The 22,277-nt window shown below is 41.8% G+C and overlaps 2 protein-coding genes across 5 annotated transcripts in view; one reads left to right on the forward strand and one right to left on the reverse strand.

The window, feature by feature from the left end:
• USP8 (ubiquitin specific peptidase 8) overlaps window positions 1–2,680 on the reverse strand; it is a 24,440-nt gene extending 21,760 nt beyond the window's left edge. Inside the window, exon 1 of the mRNA XM_021407063.1 lies at window positions 2,562–2,680. The gene's annotated coding sequence lies outside the window, so the exon portion shown is untranslated. The remainder of the gene's footprint in view (window positions 1–2,561) is intronic.
• GABPB1 (GA binding protein transcription factor beta subunit 1) lies at window positions 2,058–21,211 on the forward strand. 4 transcript variants are annotated; one of them, XM_021407073.1, is made up of 9 exons: window positions 2,058–2,233; window positions 8,061–8,168; window positions 8,596–8,763; window positions 9,201–9,395; window positions 10,459–10,570; window positions 10,927–11,040; window positions 13,483–13,668; window positions 14,444–14,559; window positions 19,415–21,211. In XM_021407073.1, the coding sequence occupies exons 1-9, from the start codon at window positions 2,231–2,233 to the stop codon at window positions 19,565–19,567; spliced, it is 1,155 nt and encodes a 384-aa protein (XP_021262748.1). In that variant the 5' UTR covers window positions 2,058–2,230; the 3' UTR covers window positions 19,568–21,211. The 4 variants fall into 4 exon arrangements, with proteins under 4 accessions (XP_021262748.1, XP_021262750.1, XP_021262749.1 ...); XM_021407075.1 differs by lacking the exon at window positions 2,058–2,233 and adding an exon at window positions 2,322–2,465; XM_021407074.1 differs by lacking the exon at window positions 2,058–2,233 and adding an exon at window positions 2,939–7,716.

A 22,277-nucleotide genomic window follows, 5' to 3' on the forward strand; every position in this document is an offset into this window, starting at 1 on the left:
GTCATAGAATCACAGAATGGCTTGGGTTGGAAGGGACCCCAAGGATCAAGTTCCAACCCCCTGCTACTGGCAGGGCCACCAACCTCCAGATCTGGTACTAGACCAGGCAGCCCAGGGCCCCATCCAGCCTGGTCTTGAACACTTCCCAGGACAGAGTATCCACCTCTCTGGGCAGCCTGTGCCAGCACCTCACCACGCTCTCTGTAAAGAGCTTCCCTGACATCCAATCTAAACCTTCCCTCCCTGAGCTTAAAACCATTCCCCCTTGTCCTATCACTCTCCTCTGGGTTCAGTCCATTTTGTCCAAAGGGACCTTTCTCCTCTTTTATGAAGAAATTATGTTAGAAAATCCTTTGGCCCTGCATGTACATAGGTCACTCCAAAAGTACTGCCTCCTATTTATTGCCATGGAAACCGCAGCAGATATAAAGAGCACAGTTAACAGTTTCATAGAGCAAATGCTCAGCTACAAAGCACTATTTTTCAACACAGCCACCACCACCATGAGCTGTGTGTGCACTTTCACCAGCGCTGAACAAGAGCCTGCATGCCGTGCTCACAACAATCTGCTCCAGAGGAGGCGATCCACTGTCACCACTGCCGAAACACACCACCCACCGCCTCACTGTGCTCACATCCACTTTGTCAGACTGCCCCTCTGCTGCCATCTGTCGCACGGCAACAAAACGTAATGGAATACTGGTGGGAAGGTTCAACTTCTGCTGCCGTACCACCATCAGCCTCTGCCATTGTGGGCCAGCATCATAAAACAGGAGGCATTACTCTTGAACCAGCCCTCTATAACGTTTATGTATCCAGCCATATAGACGGGGGGAGGACCTGCCATTGCCTATACAATTAGTGCACCCTAATCAAACACTTGTTAAAACATGCTGATACCTCCATTGTGTTATAACGAGCTGTGGAGTTGCTTGAGGTTAAAAGGTACTTTCCTATCAGCATGTTACTATGTAGCAATAGTGAATAAATAATACAAAAAGAATTTCAACGGTAGGAATCAGTATGCTTTTTAATAGAACGTATCAAACTATTCAGTTAACAAGCGCCTCAAGTTACTCTCCCATATACCCGTGTGAAATAAAGCAGAACAAACCATGCACTTTACAGATGTGAGCTGTGCTCTGATCTGCCAGTGTCAGACATCTCTCTCTTAAATGTAATTTTGGTGAACTCTAACAAAAATGTAATTTTTTTCTTCACTACTTCACTGAGTTATGATCGTAATGAAACTTGCACTGTGCTAATGGAACCGTGACTACATGAAGAGTGAATTCTTCCCCTCTGCACAAGACTTTCAGCAGCACAGAGCATTGTGCTCATCCACAGTACTGCAGCAAATGCCACCAAGAGTTGGTGCACACGCGTGAGGACACTGAAATGCTTTCTGTGCAAGCCACTGTGTGATGATGACTAGCAGCACGGTGAGAGAGGTGCTTGCTGAGGAGAAGTACTTGTCAGTGATGGAAAAGAAACACGAAGGCTGGCTTGCAGTGTCTGTGCTGATGAGGAACACGGCAGCCTGGCAATGTCCAGGCTTGTTCCCCAGTGTCCCCTTGGCTACCAGCTGTGTTCAGCCAGGCAGGGGCAGAAATAATGGATTTGAAAAGACTGATAGAAATGAAGGGAATCCACGCAGTGTAATTATCTCCCTAAACAACAAGAGGCAGATTTGCTGACTGATACAACTTTCTGAAGGATGTAGATTATGGGATTCGTGCACTTGACTTCTGCTGCTTGAGCATTTTGCACCTGGGTTGAGCCAAACTCACAAGTGTTTCAGGGCCCTAGGTGCAGCCTCCAGTGCAACCGTGGGGCTCAAGACTGCCCGGCTGTGGGCTCAGTGGAGCTGTCACGCACACCAAACGCGAGGCCCAGAGCAGGCAACCGACCCCCAGCTCGCTGTGCCCACAGCCCCTCAGCCAAGCTCCGGGCAAGGCAGCCCCAGAGGCGCAGTACAGAATCGCAACGCGTGCTCGTAGCCCCGCCTACACCCCCCCCACAGCGCAGCGGGCCTCTCCGCGCGGCCACGGGCGGGCCCAGCCCCCGGCGGGCGGGAAGCGGCCGGAACATGGCGGCCCCTCCAGCCCGCGCTTCCCCCGCCTTTTCCCCGCGCCACCGCGCATGCGCGGCAAGCGGCAGAGAGGCCGTATCCCTCCGCCGAGCCCCTCCGGCCGCGGATTTTTGTGTAATAAGATAAATCCCGCGCCCCATGGTAAGTGTCGCGCGTCCCTCCCACCGCCGCCTCAGGTCGCCCGCTCCGCCTCAAGCCGGGGCGCGGGGCTCGCGCTGGCGGCGGGGCGGCCGGGCCGCGCCCCTCCCCTCTCTCCGCCGCCGTGTCCCTCCGCCGGCCGCAGCGGGGACTTTTGTGTGGGGCTTTTGGGCGCCGATGAGCGGCGGCTTCCCGCGCCCCTGCTCCTCGTCGCGGCGGCCGGGCCGGCGGCACGGTAAGGCCCCATCCCCGCGCCCCGTCTCTCCCCCACCCCCCCGGGCCGGCCAAGCTTTTCCAGGTCAGTCTGCGCCTTTGTATAGGGCCCTGTTACCGGATGTGGAAGTTGATCTCTTCGCTGGTAAAAAATAATTCCACTTCCCCCGGAACCCGGCGCCGCGGCTCCCTCCGCAGCGCCCAGCCCAGCCAGGATTTCCTGTTGGGGAGAGCGGGCGCGCTGGCCGGCCTTCCGGGGACCCCGCCGCGCGAGGGGCGCGGGCCGTGGCGGCGGGGCCTGGGCCGCGGCGGAGGCCTGGGCGGGCGGCGGGCGCGGCCTGCGGGGCCGGGGCAGCGCCGGGGTCGGGGGCCGCCGCGCGGCGGGAGGGCGGAAGGGAGGACGGGGCGCCCGCGGAGGGGCCGCTCCCGCGGAGAGCCGAGCGGGGCCCGGCTCGGCCCGCTGCGCCGCGTGGGGCCTCGCGCGGGGCCGGGGCGCGGTTCTGCCAGCGCGGGGCCCCGCCGGGCCCGGCTTGGCGCCAACGCGCCCTGAGGGGAAGCGGCCCCGGTGGGGGGGAGCGGCTCTGCTCGGCGCTGCCCGCGGTCTGTCACCTTCGCTTTGTGCTCCTAGCCGAGTCTGTGGTGGGAGCACAGACACGGAGGTGGTGCGTCAGCTCGGGACGCGGTGCCGCTTTTCCCTCCTTGCAGTCGAGGTAGTTTGTGTTGACGAGGCCGATAGGTGTTGCTGAAATCCCCCAGAGGAGTTCTTCCGCATTTATAGTTAGTAACTCATATCGGTTGGAGCGCCCTTTGGGGTCTGTAAGCACAGTGTCTTTGAGCCGTCCGTGAGTTTTGAAAACACTGATGAGACTGAAGCGCTTTGGACGAAGCACGTATGCTGTGAGGACTCAGAAATGTGCTGTGAATAGGGCTCAGAGCACACACAGAATCTAACAACCAGTGTGCTACAGCATTCTTCCTCCTGACCTAAGTTTGTTCCTGAAAGCAGTGTTTTCTGGGGCTTTTCTCGGTCTGTGTGCAAGAAATTGTTGAAATACCTCATAATAAAATGCTACTTTAATTAAAGAGACTGGTGACTCATTTCCAGGATATGTTTCCAGTTTCAATTAATCTGAGAGAAGTTCTTAAGTTGTGTTATTGTTCTAAGGCTGCACGGATTCTTCGTGTCAGTCAGCTCTGCTGCATGCCACCTCCTGTTACTTGGTGCCAAACCTGTGCAAGAGCTCTGCAGTGCCAACCCGATCCCTGCGCCAGTGGTTCGCCCTTGTTGCATAATATTACTTCTTAGATGTTGCATTTGCAGACAAATCTGCTCTCCTTTTTAATGGCAAGGCTTCTTTACTATTTATGCTATTTAATGGAGTTATGTTGATGATCGGTGCTACTTTCAGTTAATGCATGAACTTAACGGGGTGCTGACCTGTGTAAAGGCAGGTGTGAATGCCTCGCCCATAAGCTATGCAGCCGAGTGTTAGCTTTCCTGATCTGCTGTCCAGTATTTTTCATCTAGTGCTTACATAGTCCTACATAAAAGTGATAATTCTGTTAGAGTGAATGAGTGAGAATTTAGTTCTGAGCGCAGCACAATCCAGAGAAAAGCCAAAGGTGCCAGAATTAAAATGGTTTGCTGTTAGTACATCAGTATAACTTTCATTATACGCAAGTGTGGGTACTTTAAACCTGTGGTATTTACATTGAGATTTGAGCTGTGACGTGTGGACTCTTTGCCAAAATGTCTTTGGAGGGGTCTGATTCTGTTAGGAACCATTACAAAACTGCTTGAGTTTATCCCACACAGGTCACTGTTAAATGATAGGACACGAGGTAGAATTCTGCTGACCCTTTGAAGAGACACCAGCGTATGGAGATAAGCGTAGGTTTAGTGTGGGCCTTTCAGTTCCCGTAGGAGTTACAAAACTGTAATTGAAACAAGAAGTTGTGTTTGAAAAGTTGTTCAGAGTTCAAGTATTCCACTCAGATGTAAAGAAAAAAAAAAAGTCGGTCCTGTTAACTCTAATAGTGGTCAAAGCAGAGTGCTTGATTAAGGTTTTAAATAGTTGGCACTAATTGTTTAAACTCTGTACTCACAAGAAGTATATTACCATGGTAGGGGGAGGTGTAGAAAATTAACCAGAAATTGCTGTTCTAAATTTGGCGGGCTACTGTGCTATGTTGAAATCAGTGGGCTAACAGCATTTCTGAAGGTTGGGCCTGGGGAAGTGGGTTGGGTTTTTAATTTATTTTTGTTTCTTTCCACCATTTCAAAAAAGCCGTGCTGAAAGGGTGGTCTTTTTTGGAACGTAAATGGATGCCAGAGCTGTGAGTCTTGAGCAGGCTTCCCGCGTGATTGTGCTGCGTGTTGCTTGAGCAGGGGAACCTCCTTCCTCGCCGTCTTCTAGGACTTTGTGCTGGGGTTCTTGGAGGTGGTTACAGATCCTTATCATGCCTTCAGTTCACATCGCTGCAGTTTGTGCTGTTCCAGCGCACCTGCGTCTCCTGTAGGAACATGCCTCAGTAGCATCGCGCTGGCAGCCGTGTAGTCCCCCTGTCCGCAGCTGTTCCTCAGCAGCTCTGGTTTGTGCCCGCTGGCTTTGACAAACGTGGGTGCGCTGCTGCAGCAGTAGAAGGGGAGGAAGGGCCACATGTGGTCTCCTGAGAGTACAGGCCTAAAGATGCTGTGGTGTTTTAAGTCAAACTTAAAAACTGTTCCTTCTGCCTGCAGACTGCTGCTGTACCTGCAGGCGGTGCTGCGTAGCCCTCTGACAGCACGGCGTTCCCTTGCAGATCACATGCAGTTTGAATCTACTATGGGGTACAAAAATGTGCTATGATCTCCTTCTAAATCAAAGTAAACCAGCAGTAATAATTTGATGTGAACTTTAATAACCAGGTAACTGTGGCACCCGGCTAATGGCACTGCAGTACCCATTGTAATATTGAGATGTGGAAGTTCTGATTTTAAGTGTATTTTAATGCACTATATAGAGAAGTTCGCTTTTGATAGTGTCACTGTGCTGTTGCAGTGTCACAAAATGATCTCGGGGGGGGGAGGGGGAGGAGCTGAAGGATTTTTCTGGGAAAAAGGAATTCTGATTCTGCAAATCCTTGGTGAGTGCCAATGCCAGTGGTGAGGAAGCGCTGAGGAAGGGGTGGGGCGTGTTAACCTGAGGGTTTGCTGCCCTCGCGGCATTGGTCCATGGGGGTCTGCCAAGTAGAAGTCAGCTTTAGGCTGAATGCTCCTATTTGTTGGTAGGAAGTGTCTGAATGCATACAAGTGTTGTGTTGGAAAGGCAGCAGCGTTCCCTGATGTAGTGCAGTGTTGGCATAAAGGTGATTTGTACAGAGTTCAGCAGTGCAGAGCTGCTGGCTCTGTAGCTCGTCCACCAGGTGGCCCATGCGTGCTTCCAAGGACCATGAGAGATGTGAAGCTTCACTGCTAAATGCATTTGTGTCCTTGTAACTGAAGTTAAAGCTCTACATCTTGAAAAATATGGGAGCTTGTGTGATGTTTTGTGCTTGTTTGAGATACAGACTTTATAGTGACCAAAGAGCATGTTGGTTAATGGGTGGCGAAGTGAGGCCCAAGTGCTGGCTGGGGCTTGTCCTCTGTGCCGAGCCCTGCACAGCGTGGGTGCATGGGGTGCTCTGCACGCTGGGCTCAGGGGAGGCCCCAAGAGAATGGTCCCTTCAGTCTCTACCTGTAATTCCTAAGCTTCACTATTTCTTCTCTGCCGATGTTTAAAAACAAAATTAAGTATAAGGAAAAGGAATTGTGTTTCTGAATTAGTTCCTAACTTCAGCGTTTTGGGTTAAGCACTAGCTAGCCTCGGCGTGGTATTAGATCTCCAGAAAACATGTGCGTGTGTGTGCTCTTTTCCCTTCTGAAATGCAACCTGTGTCCCAAAGAAGGGTGCTGCTGGATAAGGGGAAGACTGCTCATTTACTTCACTGCTGCACTTGACAGATGCCTTCTGTGCTATTGTTTCATATTGTTACTCCAACAGGAACAGTAGATTTTTCTCTTATTCCTGTTTCTCTTTTGCTTTTTCTTTTCCTGGAGGAGAGTCAGCTGTTGTTTCTTCCTTTGCATCTGACCGTGCTGCTTGCCTTCCTGCCCGCTGTCTGTATTTGTGCTGTCCTTGCTGCCTTCCTGCTCTTCTGCCCTTGTCTGACTGGACAAGACTCTGTGTGTGGGCACAGATATGGGGTGTTATTCTGGTGGAGGGGACGCTGATGCCAGCAGCCACTTCTGCTCCTCTTTGTGTCTCTGCTGACACGTTGAGGTTCTGCATTTGCATATTTTCCCCCTTCCTGCTTTCTAGTTTCTTCTAAAATCAGTAGCTTTCAGCTTACTGAGCAACATACCACACAGATTTTGCCGGTTGACCCAGGTGCAGAGAACTTTCTAAACAAGTTGGCTTTGTGTCAGAAGCATAGGTTTAAGGAAAGAGATTAAAGAATGTTCCTGCTGGGATTTCTTTCTGAACTGTGTACTGTTAATTTGTGTAGGAAATAGACAGCATGGCCTTGCTGTTGTTAGTCACATGGGTTAGCTCTTGCCTGGGACTGGAAAGTAATTGCTGAACGTGATGGTGTTCTTGCCATCTGGTAGTGTAAAACAAAGATACCAAACCAAAAACTTAGTAATATATTTTTGTTAGTAACACGACTCAGGGTTTAGTTCTAAATTTTATTACTGAGCATGTTTAATAGCAAGCATGAAATAGAGTGGATTTAAGTCTTTAGTGCAATAGGAACGTAGCTAGGTGTCTTTTGTCAACACATACTTTTATATGCTTTGTATTACGTTGAATTTTTACTTGAATGCTTTAGGAAAAGATTACCTAAAGATGATGCAAAGGTTTTCCAGCTCGTGTCTCCGTCCTTTCGCCGTCCTCAAATTGTGCTTGAATAGTTTTCAGTAACTGTAGACAGCTGATGAAGGCAGTAACATTTGTTTTCGGGCAGACATTTCAGTCTGTTGCAGATAGCACAGTAACATGCCTGTGGCTTCGTGCTCTAGATAGGAACCCAGACATTATTTCAGGGTGAACAAAATGAAGTGATAGCGATGGGCAAGGTGTCAGAAAGGTGCTGTGTTTTGTATTTGTCGGAATGCCTTTGCATGGTGGTACTTCTTATATATGTACAGGCATTTCTGGATAAGTGATTGTAATGTCTTTGTCCGTGTGGCATGGCAGCTCTGACAGTACCACTTGAAAGCTGGACAAAGCAGCAGAAAGCTGCAGTATCAGGTGAGAGCTTCTGAACCACTTCTTATTGTAAGAAATGTGTGTCTAGTTCAGTTTAACTTTAGTTTGCTGTAACTAGGAAGCTGCTGCGGTTACAGCCTTGTTATCCTGAAATCTTCACCCCCAACATCACTTATGTTGACAGCAGTAATTTAAAATCAGTCTGCTTCTTGCAGTCAAGAAAGCTTATTGTCAATGTCTAAAATTCCAGTTTTTTCAGTTTTAAGTTCTCAGGCTTTCAGAGTAATTAAGAAATAGCCATTAAAAACTACAGCAATACCTGTGTGCTTAAAATAGTCCTAATGTTATGTATTTTTTTCTTTATATTCCTTTATGTCTTTAACTAGATGTCACTAGTAGATTTGGGAAAGAAACTTCTAGAAGCTGCACGAGCGGGACAAGATGATGAAGTTCGCATTCTGATGGCAAATGGAGCGCCTTTTACCACTGATTGGGTAATGGAAAATTTTGCAGTGTTTGATCAATTCTTTTACTTTTTTCATCCCTTAAAAAACTCCAACAGCTGGATGATTATATTTAAGCATTAATACTGCCAGCCTTGGGAGTTCCGTTTTGAAATTTTGCAGTCACATCATTTGATGTCTAATTCAAAGTTAAATTTCTTTTCTTTCTGTGACTTACCTCAAAAAGTTCCTTCCAGTGATCTGTTTTTAGTGTGTTCTGATTACTGAAAACAATTTTAAACTTTTTTCTTCCTCTTTATACTTCGGAAACCACAGCAGCTTCCTTTCTTGATGTCAGGAAGGGAAAATAATTTGAAGTGGTGGCCTAACACTTGGGTTTGCTAGCTCCAGAAAAAGAAGTTCTTCATGCTGCCATCTGTTCAAGGTCTACTTTTTTTTTTTTTTCATTAAATTACAGTTGGGAACATCTCCACTTCATCTGGCAGCACAGTATGGACACTACTCAACGACGGAGGTGCTGCTGCGAGCAGGTGTAAGTCGGGATGCCAGAACGAAAGTGGACAGAACGCCGTTACATATGGCAGCTTCAGAAGGCCATGCCAGCATAGTAGAAGTCTTACTTAAGGTAAAGACTGCTGCTGAAGCCGGGACTGAGATAGGGATTTTACAATGTCTTATGATAAAATACATACAATTTCCTTTTAGTCATGAAACTAATATCAAAATGATGTGAATATTTATACTGTGTGTACTGGGTGCTTTGTTTTTCTATTCAGTTGTAATTTATTTTGGTATTACAATTGGCATGATTTCAGGTATGTTATTTATTGCCGTTCCAAAATAAGACTTCTTCCTAATTTGACTTCGAACCAAGGTGTGTTACGTTTTAGAGATCCTTTGAGATAAATAATTTGTGGTATTGATTGAAGTCCTTTTAGGAAGTCTATAAGAATGAGGTAACAGTTACTGCTAGAGGGATGGTTTTGGGCTTCATTCCATGAGTGGTGTTATTTAATTCATATGCTTCTAATGACACAGTTTATGCAATGTTCTTGTTTGTAGCATGGTGCTGATGTCAATGCTAAGGACATGCTCAAGATGACTGCACTTCACTGGGCTACTGAACATAACCACCAAGAAGTTGTAGAACTCTTAATAAAGTATGGAGCAGATGTTCATGCTCAGAGTAAATTTTGCAAAACTGCATTGGACATTGCAATAGACAATGGAAACGAAGACCTTGCGGAAATATTGCAGGTAACTTTTGGTTCATGATGCTCAAGGAACTTAGAGCAAAGTACTTTGCTCTGACATGTGATCAGCTGAGCTTTTATAGCAAGCATGAGTCAATTATACTAATAATGCTAGACTCCCGTCTTGTTTCTTAGTTGGAAATGAGATTACAGTTAATAAACATGAGTTGGCTGAAGAATATTTCTTCCACCTGCAAATTCAAGAAGTGTTACTTTCTTAGCATGTGGTGTCTTCACAGTCAAAAAATTTAACATATCGCCATAGCAGGAAGGTTTCACTGTACGTTGTTTAGTTAGTTTCATTAAAAAATTTCCTGATGGAACTGGAAGTTGGGAGAGGAGAGGCAGCAATCTTTCCTGAATTGGGAAAACTGGGATTAAGCAGCTGGCAAAATGGTTGGGATTAGGATTGTGATAGGTAATTGAGTGGAAATACAGGCTATAACTTTTCAGTACTGGTTGTAAAGACTAATTTTCTTAATAATTTAGAACTTAATACTGGAAAGCAAAACATGATATTATTAAGCCACTCTATAAATCTGTTGTTCCCCTGCATCTTGAACTGTATAAAAGTCTGGTCTGTCCCTTCAGCCCACTCTTCATTGCAGAAGGGATATAATGAATAAATCAAAGAAAGGTGGAAAGATTTGCCATCTACAATTCATGGCAATTTCAAGCTGTCAGAGCCATTTTTTTTGGTGGCATATTGGTACTGCTGCTGCAGTCTTAGTTCTTCTGGCCTCTGTTTTAGATACTGAGCTTATGCATCTTGAAAAAGACTTTGTCTTTACGTGGTCCTCTGGGTGTATGATAAATGGTAAGGAGGGATGGCAGGGTGCTGTTATTCTCTTTCACTTCAGCAGACTTTGTGTCTTTAGCTTTAAAACAGAAAAAACTTTCTCATGCACTTAACAGAGCACAAGATGTGACACTGTGTGTGCATTGCATGAGTATAGGTAGGGAGATCCTCCCTGCATGAGTGGCATGCACAATAATTCAAGTTCTTGTAAGGTAAATAACTTATTTATGTCTACAGCTGGGATGATGTTATTACCCTTGTCTCCTAGATTGCAATGCAGAACCAAATCAATACGAATCCAGAGAGTCCAGATACTGTGACAATACACGCAGCAACGCCACAGTTCATCATTGGACCTGGAGGGGTGGTGAACTTAACAGGTCTGGTATCTATTGCAAATACATCAAGTGGTATGGGTATTTAGTTGTCTTTAGGATTTTACATTCAGTGAAAAGACTTGAGGAAAAATAATGGTACAAATAGAATACTTATGAATTCCTCTTCAGTGTTTCATATGTGTTTCTAAACATCTAAGTACTTCCAATAATTTATCTGTATGAAGACTTATTTTAAGTTGTATTTACTTGAGAAACTTGTTTACAGAATAGCACTTTGACTTAGCAGAATGTTACTAAGAGTAGTGTGTGTTAGAAACTTCAGTACAATAAAAATGTAAAAGGGACTTCGTTGATTGTTAAAACAAATTATCAGCTAACTTTTGTTTTCTTCCTACTAGATGAGACAGGAGTGTCTGCCGTGCAGTTTGGAAATTCATCAACTTCAGTATTAGCCACGTTAGCAGCTTTAGCAGAAGCATCAGCCCCACTGTCTAATTCTTCAGAAACACCAGGTTAGAAAGCCATGTAATTTGACTTCATTTAATAAACTAAACTGAAGTAAATAACTGGTGACTTTTAGATGCAGTTCATGTAGAAAGGATAATACAATCTTGTTTCTTTTTTTTTTTTCAATGTGAACAAAAGCTTTCCTTTTCTTTCACTGGAAAGGTTGGTAGGTACACATGTACAATTACTACTTAGAGAGATTTCTGACCACACTGGGTGTTTGTAGGCCTAATGTTACTAGCATTCATTCTTGCTGAAAGCAAGCGTAATTCAAGAGACTTAATTCACTTCTTTGTGAATGCAGCAGTCCAGTTGCATTTGGTGTGAGAATATTTTCTTTGAATGCTTTTTTTTGTTAGGTTATAGGAGATAGTCCCTGATGTTCTTTGCATGTACTTAATCAGCACTTTTCTTAACATTTCATCTGATAGGCACAAGAACATTCAGTGACCTTAGAGTGAAAAAGATTCAGTGGAGAGAATTCTTTTGTTTGGCTTTCAATTAGCCTTTTATTTAGCTTCCTTTATGTCAGATTGTACAAATGTGGATGAAGCAGTTGGGCTCTGCCTCTTGTGCTGTTTCTTTCTAGATTTTTCTCCCGTTTTCAGGTTAACTTTACTGTGATCTCTTTCTCTAGTTCTTTGTGGCTTAAAGACAGATTGTTTTTGTAAAAATCAAAGAGAGAAAAATGCTTCTGATTGGAGCTGAGTAGAATGCTTGTTTTAACTTTTACTCGTGAAGTGCATATGAGGAGATGGATGTTATGTGTTAATATATGGTTCATTATGTACAGACCTCTGGGATGGAAAGCAAATTCAGAGAAATGTCTGGTTTAACATGTGTATTTTGTGTTGGAACAAGGCATATGTTTCTGTTTGCATGCACTAGAGGTCTTGCCGGTATTTTTCATCATATGAAAGTGTATCAGTTAGTGATTATAGGCATGTAGATGGAGAGCAAGGAAAGAATTAGGACCATATTTATGGGAGTATTTTTCTTTTACATAAATAACTACTTTTCAGACAAAATCTTGAAGGTTTTTATTCCAAAGTCTCCTACAGAAGTCCTAATGATGTTTCCTTCTATAACTGAAAGTGCCGTGTTGATTCTGAAACTGAAAGATCAGAGCTGTTTGCCCCAGCAGCTAGTATTGGCACTTGCAACTTGGATTTTTTTTTCACAGTAGTCTCTCTTAGTGCTGCATCCTTACTTGGAAGCCAAATCAAGTTCAATACAGTACCACTTATTCATGCAGGACTTTCTGTTTTGGTTTACTGAATAAACATTCTGTGGATATGTAAGCAGCGCTATAGGGCAGTAATCTCTGAACGTAGAGATCTTCAGAAGGCAATGACTGCAGTCATTTGGACTACATAGTGACTTCTGAGTGTGTTATAATTAATTTAAAAGATGAAAGCTTCAGGGTTTGATCTACCTTCTCTCATCTGGAGCATCACAACATGGTCTACAGGGTTTTAATTGGATCTCTGTAGATAGGAAGCCCTCTAATGTCTGTTATTTAAATCAAAGGCTTTGCTTTTACCCTCACAAATTGAAAATAAATTACAGAGTTGTGTGTTTGAAATTCTTTGATTGCACTACCAGTGATCTTGCTCTTTGACTCAGTATATTGTTGTTTTTAAAAAATAAGTGTGCTAGTGTGAGGCACCAGTTACAGCACGTATAGTGCGTGCTGCAGTTCCGGATGCAGGCATTCTCTTAACTCGATTTATACATTAATGTCAAAGAGCAATGAGAGTTCACCACTATATATTTGTTACTGAATCATGGGTATTCAGTTTGAGCTGGGAATTTTTACTTTTGCTTATTAAGTTATATTTGTACGATGTTTATTTTACTTTTTTAGTATTATCCTTCTTCTAAGGTGTAAAAATGTCAGCTCTGCAGAACTTTTCCTTTAGTTGTGTTTTGTACTTCGTATTGTAATTAAAGTCATGTTTGTTGTGGAAGAACTGGTGCAGTCCAAACAAAGCTGTAAGGCTCTGTAGAGGTAATTCAGTATGTTACTGTCTCGAAGACCATCGTGATAGGCACAGAAGTCAGGGCTGAGTCCTGAGGTACACTTGGCAAGGTATTTGTTGAGGAGTAGTTGTGCTTTTCAGCCTCTTGCTGCCATGTTAATACAGAACCCAAATAGTCAGTTTTGAATGGTGTGTACCTATTAAGATCATTCTAAATAAAAACTGATTATAATGAGGAAGGTAAAACGGCAAAATTGCATGTATATTGCAAAACATGAGTGCATTTTATGCACCTGATGAAGGTTTTCCATTAACGACATGATATGTAGAATAAGCGATATTGCATTAAATTGGGGAGGATCAAATTTGAAAAGACTTGGAAGAATTCTTTCTCAGCTAAAATGCATTTGAAACAATGAAACTTAATTTATAAATAGGCTTAATTCCTTGTTTATCTGTTGATAGTTGTGGCAACAGAAGAAGTGGTGACTGCAGAATCTGTGGATGGTGCTATTCAGCAAGTTGTCAGTTCTGGAGGTCAGCAAGTTATTACTATAGTTACAGATGGCATTCAGCTTGGTAATCTGCATTCAATTCCAACCAGTGGAATAGGGCAACCGATAATTGTGACCATGCCAGATGGACAGCAAGGTGAGTGGAAGCTTGTGCCTTTTGAGCTTGAGAAACCATTTTAGTTACAGTAATAAGTTGCTAGGTGCAAGTAGCTTGGAAAACGTTGTGTTGCTAGCAATTCAGATATCTTTTTGAATTCTTGCGCTATAAAATGCTCAGACGCGTGAGGTCCGGAAGTTCAGAGAGCTGCCACAGGTCAGCTGAGCCTCAGCATTAGGAGAAAGAAAAGAATTACTAAACTGCATGGGTGAGAAATGATGCATCTAAGGGAGATGTGATAACTACTGGCTTCATCTCCAGTAAGTTTGATGTTCTGGCAGAGTAGTCTCAGAACCACTGAAACCAGAATTACACAGTCTGTCTCTTCCTGTTAGACCACATGTATTTTGTGGAAGCTTCTAGTTTACTAAGTGCTGTTCTGTGACATGCATGTCTTTTGAGTGGTTTCTTTTCAAGATGTTCTGCCAGTGCTATTTAGATAAAAACTTCCTTCTCTGGTTTCTTCATGAACGTTCCCAGTGTGGAGAGTTGTACGCTGGAAGACAAAAGTTTTGGTCCACCATCTCGATGAATAAGTACAGCTACTAGTTATCAGATAGCTTTAGCCATTCGTATAATGCTTTAATAAATTTTCCCTGCACTGGCCTGTATGATACCACTTTTGTAGAGCTACATTTTCTTAAGGGAAAGACTGTTTTACTGCTGTTCATCAAATTATGTAACTGCATGAGTTTTATTTTGTGTAAGTATTGTGTGAAGTAAAGTGCATTTAAATATATAAATATGTTTTTAGTATTAACAGTTCCAGCGACAGATATTGCTGAAGAAACAGTGATAAGTGAAGAGCCACCAGTCAAGAGACAGTGCATTGAGATTGTTGAAAATCGTGTGGAGTCTGCAGAAATAGAAGTAAGGAGTCTATTACATGATGTGTGTTAACCAGAGTGTTCAGCACTGGATACGTGGTTGCGCTTTCTGGTGTTGTTTTAGAGTTAAGTTTCTGTGTTAAAGCAGAATGAAGAATGTGATGCAAAAACTTGTTCAGTCTCATGTGTTACTGGAATTGATCTGTTACAAAGTTGTTAAAAGTACATAGGCGCGCTGTTTGCTTCATCTGGTTGTGCACGTACAAATGATATTTGTTGAAGTTTTTGTTAGCTTTTTTCCTCTCTAAGATCACTAGCTAGTTTTTAAAACTAGACACTGATAATGTTATCACGTAACTCAGTTCTTTCCACTAGCAGTGAATGAGAATGGTGTCCTCTCATCTGTCTTTTATGACCACGTGCTTATCCTGATTGTGAGATCAGTCTTAGCAATGTTTCCTTTCCATTCGAGATAACTCTTGATGGAAATATGAAACAGTAAGATTCTGTTCGTCAGTTTTTATCTCTCTTTTTTTCTTAATTCTGGAGCTGTTACTATTACACGTCTCTGCTTCATAAAGTTTTTTGAAATTACAACACAGAAGACCTGTCAATATTAAAAGAGCTTTTCATATTTGACAGATGCAGCTTTTCAATTTAAAGCTGTGGCTTTATTTTTTTCTAAATATATTAAGCCATGTAAGTCAACCATCTCATTCCTTCTCCTGCTACTTCTAACTGCGCTGACTAGTTTTGGTCAAAAGTTTAAGAAAATTGCTGTCAGCCTTGACTAGGCTGTGAGTTCTCATTTCATCAACTCCATGATACTTCATTTATCAAAGGTTGTATTCTCTGACTTCTGTTCATATTATTGAATAACACTTTGTGCCTAATTGAGTACTGTTTGTTGTTCAGTATGTGCTATGCCTTGTCCATGTCTAATAACAGTAATTACCACCTTTCATCACTGAATTTCTCCATCCCTAAGTTGTCATATCAAATACCTTTGGCTTTTGCAGCTTTGTGGTCAGTACATATTATCACAACACTTAACATTTCCTTGCTGCATTTTAAAAAATGTATGATTATTACAATAAAAACTTTTTTTTGTTCATGCTTTTAAACATCCGCTTGAATTATTCCTGCAGGAAGTTATGTTTGCTTAAATAATAATTGTTAGCTGAAGAAAAAAAATCCAGATTGATTAATAATAAGTTGACCTGCTCCTAGTTAGTTACTAAAAAGCCCACAAATAATTGTCTTAGAGGACTCCAGCTTCAGTTAAATATTTTAAAAACATTTCTAGGATCTTAAAAGTAGTTGGTTAAAATGATGGACTTTATCTGTTACTTCTAAGTGCAAGTTTTGAATAGTGACTTAATCCTTGATTGGACAACTGAATGCATGTGCAGAGCTCTCTCTCTTTGTAGAGGCCAGCTGTCTCCAGGAGCCTCATTGTGCTCCACAAGCGTGGTGCTTCCTGTCTTTGGTAACAGGGGCGTTAAAGGTGTGCACATCAAGTCAGTTTGCTTCAGAGGTTAGCGTAGAAGTATATGCTTGAATTTGGAGGGAGTGGAACCCTTCCCCATTAAAAAAAGATTTTTGATATGAAAAACCTCTATTACTGAAGATTAGTTTCTTTGCCTTGTTGGTGATTCATTCCTTTTATTTCATTACAAAGACTTGATTCAAGGCAAAGAGTGCTGTCTTCAGATGTTTTACGTTTATAATTTATGAACAGTTAATTGTAGTTTGACAGTCTTTTAAGTTGAACTTCCTCCCACTCATATGAGGTGACAGACGTTCCTGTGAAGGTATAGTGAATGATTAAACTGCAGTGATGGTTTTTGACTTTCTCATATGGGTCTGTTGAATTCAACCACTGCAGCTCATTTTCAAGAGGTATAGCGGTCTCTCTAAACTACGTGATGCCAGCAACAAATTATCCCTGTCATGCAGATGTTGTTCTTTCATTTTCATGCATAATTCATTAACATACAGTGAATTTTATTTTCATTCTTGAATGTTACTTTCTTTTTGCATGTTGGAATGGGGACGTGCTTTAGAAACATTCAGGACAATTACACTAAAAAAAAGTCGTAATTGTAAATGAATTATATTAATTAATTCATATTCCTTCTTTTTCCTTAGTTTGGTTGTTATCATTATTTGTTACTTAAGTATTTGAATTATAGCTGCCCACTCTTCAATATGTAGACTTTTAAGTAAAGTTGTATGTAGTAAAGAAAATTCCCACATAAAATGGAAGATTCCTAAAGAGCACTCAGACTTCTCTAACTTTTTTACCTCAGTTGGTTTTTATATGTTTATAAAGGACTTTAGAGAATTAAAGCATTTTCACTCATGTTCTGAAGAGCACCTTAAGAATATTTTCTGGATTTGCTGAAGTTGAGTGCCCAGTTATAGTCCTCAATTATAGATGTCAAAGTTAAGGAACTAATTTCCACTGATCTGTCCACAGCAGGTGTACACTGCTCATCCAGAAGAACCGATTTCTTTCACTGCCTACTTACTACGTTTGGCCTCAGTTCCTCAGCTTATTCTATTTATATTAAGACTAGATCTGTCTAAGAGCTGCACCTATTAGTTCTTGGGCTAACCAACATGCTGTGAATGGCTAGTCTGCCTGGAAGATACTGGTTTTACCTCTGCCACCAAGACTATTTTTTTTTTTTTCCTTTTTTCTATCCCACCCTTAGCGTGCTGTCATACTTAGCGTGGCTGTACTCCTTGTGAGTACCTGGCTCTGTTTCTCTCTTCTGTGGACAGCATGCAGAAGACTTATTCTGGGTTCTGATCTCCAACCCCAGGTGTTTGCAGTCTGTGTGTGCTTCGTAGTAGAGCCTTGTTTTTGTAATGCACTGCAGAGCCTTGGCAGGTGAACTGCTGGTAGTTCTCATTCTTCTGCAGCCCAGAAGATAGAGCAGCTTTGCATCTTGACTGTAGGACATTGAATTGTGTGACATTTGTGAGGCAGATAATGCTCAGGTCAGCATATCACAGAGCTCGGGGTCCTCCAGAGGGAAGGCCTGCTTCCCAGGGGTAGTGGGATCCTTGTTCTGGCTGCTCTCCTGAGAGCTGTCTGTACTCCTTTGCCCCCAGCTTGGTATTCTACGTGGCTGGTTTACATAAGTCATGTTGGTTCTGCTTAAATTACATAATAAATTATAGAAATAGCAGTGTGTTCCGTTTGGAGTGGTGCTGGAACATCTCTGGTGTATTTCAGATCCTTTGTGAGATGTGGGCTCTACCATCAATTTTGCCTTAGCATTTGGCACAGGTCAGCCCAGTCGCTACAGGGGTTGCCCATTCCTAATGCTGCTTAAAAAGCAGAATCCTGATTTTCAGAAGTGGGGACTGAACTTCCTTTTCAAATAAGCAACAAGACCAGATGAGCTGTCATTTTATTAGTGCATGCTCCCAGTGAAGCAAACCCATGAACGCTAGCTTCCTTTAGCTTCTAAAGCCTTGTGTAAAATCAGATTTATTTACAGTGTTTTATGTTTTGTGTTATATCTAGTCCTTATCAACCTCTTAATAACATCTCTCCTTCACCTGTTGTTTTTGCTATACAGATGCTGCTGTTAGCAGTGATCAGATCACCTGTGTTAGTGTATTTAAGCACATTCAGCACAGCATGTGACTGCAAAATGTGGGTGTTACAAGTACTGAGAACAGTAGCGAGTAGAAGGGAGGCAGAGTATTTTTTTGTTTTCAGGCTCTGATCATGAAAGTACGTGAGTGCATCAAAGAGGTGAAGAATAGAGGTGGTGTTCTGGGGGTGGGGGGTAAAAGTAAAACTATTCCATAGTTTCCACCCATATTTTGGGTGAAAAAGTAACTTACTTTCACTTGGTCTCAGTTTTTGTCAGTTTCGTTTTTCTGAAAGATAGATTGCTTCTCTGGCAGCCTCCCTTCCGTGGCTACTGAGAGCTGTAGTGGAAGGAATGAAGTGAAATCAAATCCTACCTTACTCATAAAACATGATACGCTTTAATGAAATGGTATTAGGTAGAAGATCAAAACAAAACTATTTTTCCAAGCAAGCAGCTTTTTCTATAATGCTCAGTACAGCATCAAACAAAATGACAGTATCTGCGTCACAGGAGATAGAAATACATTCTCCTTAGTTTCTAAGGCAGCCTCATAAGAAGTGATATTTTCTGTATTATTTTGTTTGGAAACTATTTTATAGCAATCCTTAAATAAGTTGCTCCTCTTGTGTTGAAAAAGCTCATCTAGCTAAATGCCTCTTAATTGGTAATAATGCAGTGTCCTTGGGAATGTTGTAGTATCTCTGGATGGGGTGGTATCAGTCACTTCAAGTCACTTCATTTAGAAACCAGGTCTGCTTGAATTCCAGTTAGTGAGCAGCTGTCACTTTCTGGTGCACACTGCTGTTAGGGAGCAGTTTTTCTAACTATGTGATGAGAAATACCTGTGCGGAACAGAAGGCCTAACAGAAAGAGGCAATCATATTGGATTGAATTCCAATCCTATTAGAAGCTAACTTAAAAAAAAAAAAATCACAGGGAATTGAGTGATTGGCAAAACGTTAATAGCATTTGATTGCTATTGCCCTCCATCCACTTCTGTACTTGATCATTTTTCTATGAGGCCTGACTTGGTGTCGTTGCAGTGAAAGAGACCTGGGTCTGCTGTATTTAGACTTCAGATCTTATTGTGGGGAGCTGGCTGATATCGTGATTCCTGTGTAATTTACTCAGCAGCAGTAGTATAGATTTGCCTCGGTAAGAACCGAACAATTTCTACAGGATGCCCTAACGCTTGAGCTGCATGTAAAGAACAAGTATTTGCCATTTTAACCTGCATTCGATACATATTTGACAAAATGTTGCTGGTTCTGTTTCTAATAGGAAAGAGAAACTCTTCAGAAGCAGCTGGATGAAGCAAACAGAGAAGCACAAAAATACCGTCAGCAGCTTCTAAAGAAAGAACAAGAAGCAGAGGCCTATCGGCAGAAGTTAGAGGCAATGAACCGCCTCCAGACTAATAAAGAAGCTGTTTAATAAAAAAGAACATACTGCAAAGCCTGTTACTTTCAAAAACGTGCAGTACAATCTTGAACTGTACTCTGTATAGGTGCAGACACAGGATTTCATGATAGAGAAGATGCTACAAGTCGATAACTGGACTTAAGCCGTGAGCTCTGATGAATTTCTTGTAACATAAAAACTCTGAATTTAGAAATTGTGAAAAGTATTTAAAATGAAATACTGTAAATAGTTGTTTTTTTTACAGTTTCAAAATAAGTTGATAAATCTTTTTGAAGGGATCCAGAAACACGAAGCCAATGTTTTTGTGAAATTTTTGATTTTAGTATGAATCTAACTTCTGAAAAACAGAACAGTTTTAAGGGTGATGTTGTTGATTCATCTGACAACTTGAAAATGAATTATGTGACAAAATGAACTAACAGTTATTTCTACGTGGTAACAACTTCTCTGAATAAGACATTTCCAGGTGGAAATCTTTGTACAGCTTTAAGTAGTTGTCTCAGATTCTCTGAAAACCATTTTTTGGGTTTGGTTTTTTTTTTTTAGGCGGTGAAATTTTTATATTTAATTTCAGATATATCCAGGTAGATTTACATGTATATGAAGCTAATATTTTTTAAACTTTTTGTTTGTACATATGCTGCATGTTTTTATAATTTCTACACATACAACTCGCATAGGTATTTTTCAGCAAAGATGAGGGCAAATTATGAGAACAATGTTTAGCCTATAGGTCATTGGAAGTAAGCTAGCAGCTGGTTTTATTGTGGATGATATGTTTCTTGAAGAATGTAATTTGTAATTAAAAAACGAAACCAAAATCTTAATTTACGTAAGAGACGATTTGAAGTTTGTTGGTGGAGGCATTGCAGCTTCACTTTGTGTGTCTTGCAGTTCTCAGAGACAAACGTTTTAAAGTTCAGAAATGAATAGAAACGAATGTCTCCACTGGAACACGACTAGTTATTTTAGAGTATTCCTACTGATCTGTTTTCCCCAATAGCCTTGAAATCATTTCAGTGATACTTTTTTTCTAAACAGACTTTTGCATTTTAATTATGCAATTGGACAAGTAATTTTTTATGTTTTAGTGATGCTACTCTTACTCGGCATCATTGTTCTTCACTGTGATACTGTGTTTGTGTGTGTCTGTGCAGTGATATATTACGCTTAGGATTTATATAGCACATCACATCTTCAGAGCATCATAAAATCTTTTAAAGAACCCTTACTGTACTGCCTGAGGCAGGTAAGTGAGTGTTATTGTCTCAGTTTTATAACTGGTATAAGCGCAACACGGGGAGCGTTGAAGACCCTTGGACCTTGTTGCTCCAAGACCACAAGAATCTGTGGTAGACCTGGGAAGAGATCTCAGGGGTTCCTGGCTTCTGGTCCTGTGCTTAGACTGAGCTGCCTTAAGATTGTTCAGTGCTGTGTTACATCAAATTTTAAACTACTGTGCAGGTTCCTTTTTTTTGTAAGATAAAACTCTTTGCGCTTTGCTTTGTTGTTCCATGTTTCACTGCTTTTATGGAATTGTTTATATAAAGTTAAGCAAAAAGTCTAGTTTACCTATACTGTATACAGGACAATTACCCTTAAAACTGTACTCTGGCCTACTTTTTCTATTTTACAATTAAATATCTTTTCCACATACATGTAGTGGGGAATCAATTCTATTTCAGTTGTTTTGTATGTGCGCTAGAAGGTCAAAACCGCAATATGTTACGTGTTCATAAAAATCTGAAAAAACTGTGTTAAGCTTAGAAAATCCATCATCAGAGATAGGAGGGAAGAGTGGGAAAAGAGTCGCTTTATGGAATACAAAGTACGTCTTCCACCTTCAAACTTGGGACCGAGTTTGTAGAATTGGCAGTTCCGAAAAAACCCGAACATTGGTATGAAGCTGGAAAACTGAATCCAAATTGGAAAATATGACCCCCAAATAGTCAAGAGATTGTAGCAATCAAAAATTGGTGGTGGTAGTTTTTAGAAGGATTATTTTCCAAGGACGTCATTGTACTCAATTTGGTATTACGACTTGAAGCAAGCCTTCAGCAGTGACTAATTGGAAATTATTGTATTTTAGGCTTTTCTCAAAAACTAACTCTTACGTCACTAGCAAACGCAGGAACAAGTTATCAGTGTAAGGTGCTGGTTAGGCGTTGCTCCAACTGAATTATTCCGTGATGAAAATAACATTTGTGTCCTCACATCCCACAAACTTAACTACGGTTTAATCTCTCTGAACTCTTAATAACGATAAGAATTTCAGCATCAGCCTGAGTGGTGATAGTGGTAATGTATGCGTCCAGATGGAGAATTTCCCACGGTTTTGACAGCACTGACCTTTGCAGCAAACAATGAAAAGAACCTTTTCTATTCGTTCTGCTTCCTGTGAGCAAATATTCTATTTCTCATGGTCTGTAACAAAATCCTTCCGAGTGCAGGGTAGCTAAAACAAAACCAGATTTATCTCCAGTAATATTTACCCTACCTGTAACTCGTTATCGCCTATCTTATTCTGGTTCCAAACAGGACGTGTTGTTTACTCTCTTCTGTACTGAATGAAAGACCAACCTGGTCAAACTGTCAGCTTTGAGCAAAAGACGTAGGATATATGTCACATGAAGTATTTATTGTGTAGTTTAGCTCTGAAAACATTGCTAAAAGTATTGGTCCTTATTTGCTGTTCCAAATTGAAATCATAATTGTAATTAGC

The sequence above is a fragment of the Numida meleagris genome, chromosome 9 (genome assembly GCF_002078875.1).
Source record: "Numida meleagris isolate 19003 breed g44 Domestic line chromosome 9, NumMel1.0, whole genome shotgun sequence".
NCBI classification, from domain to species: Eukaryota; Metazoa; Chordata; class Aves; order Galliformes; family Numididae; genus Numida; species Numida meleagris.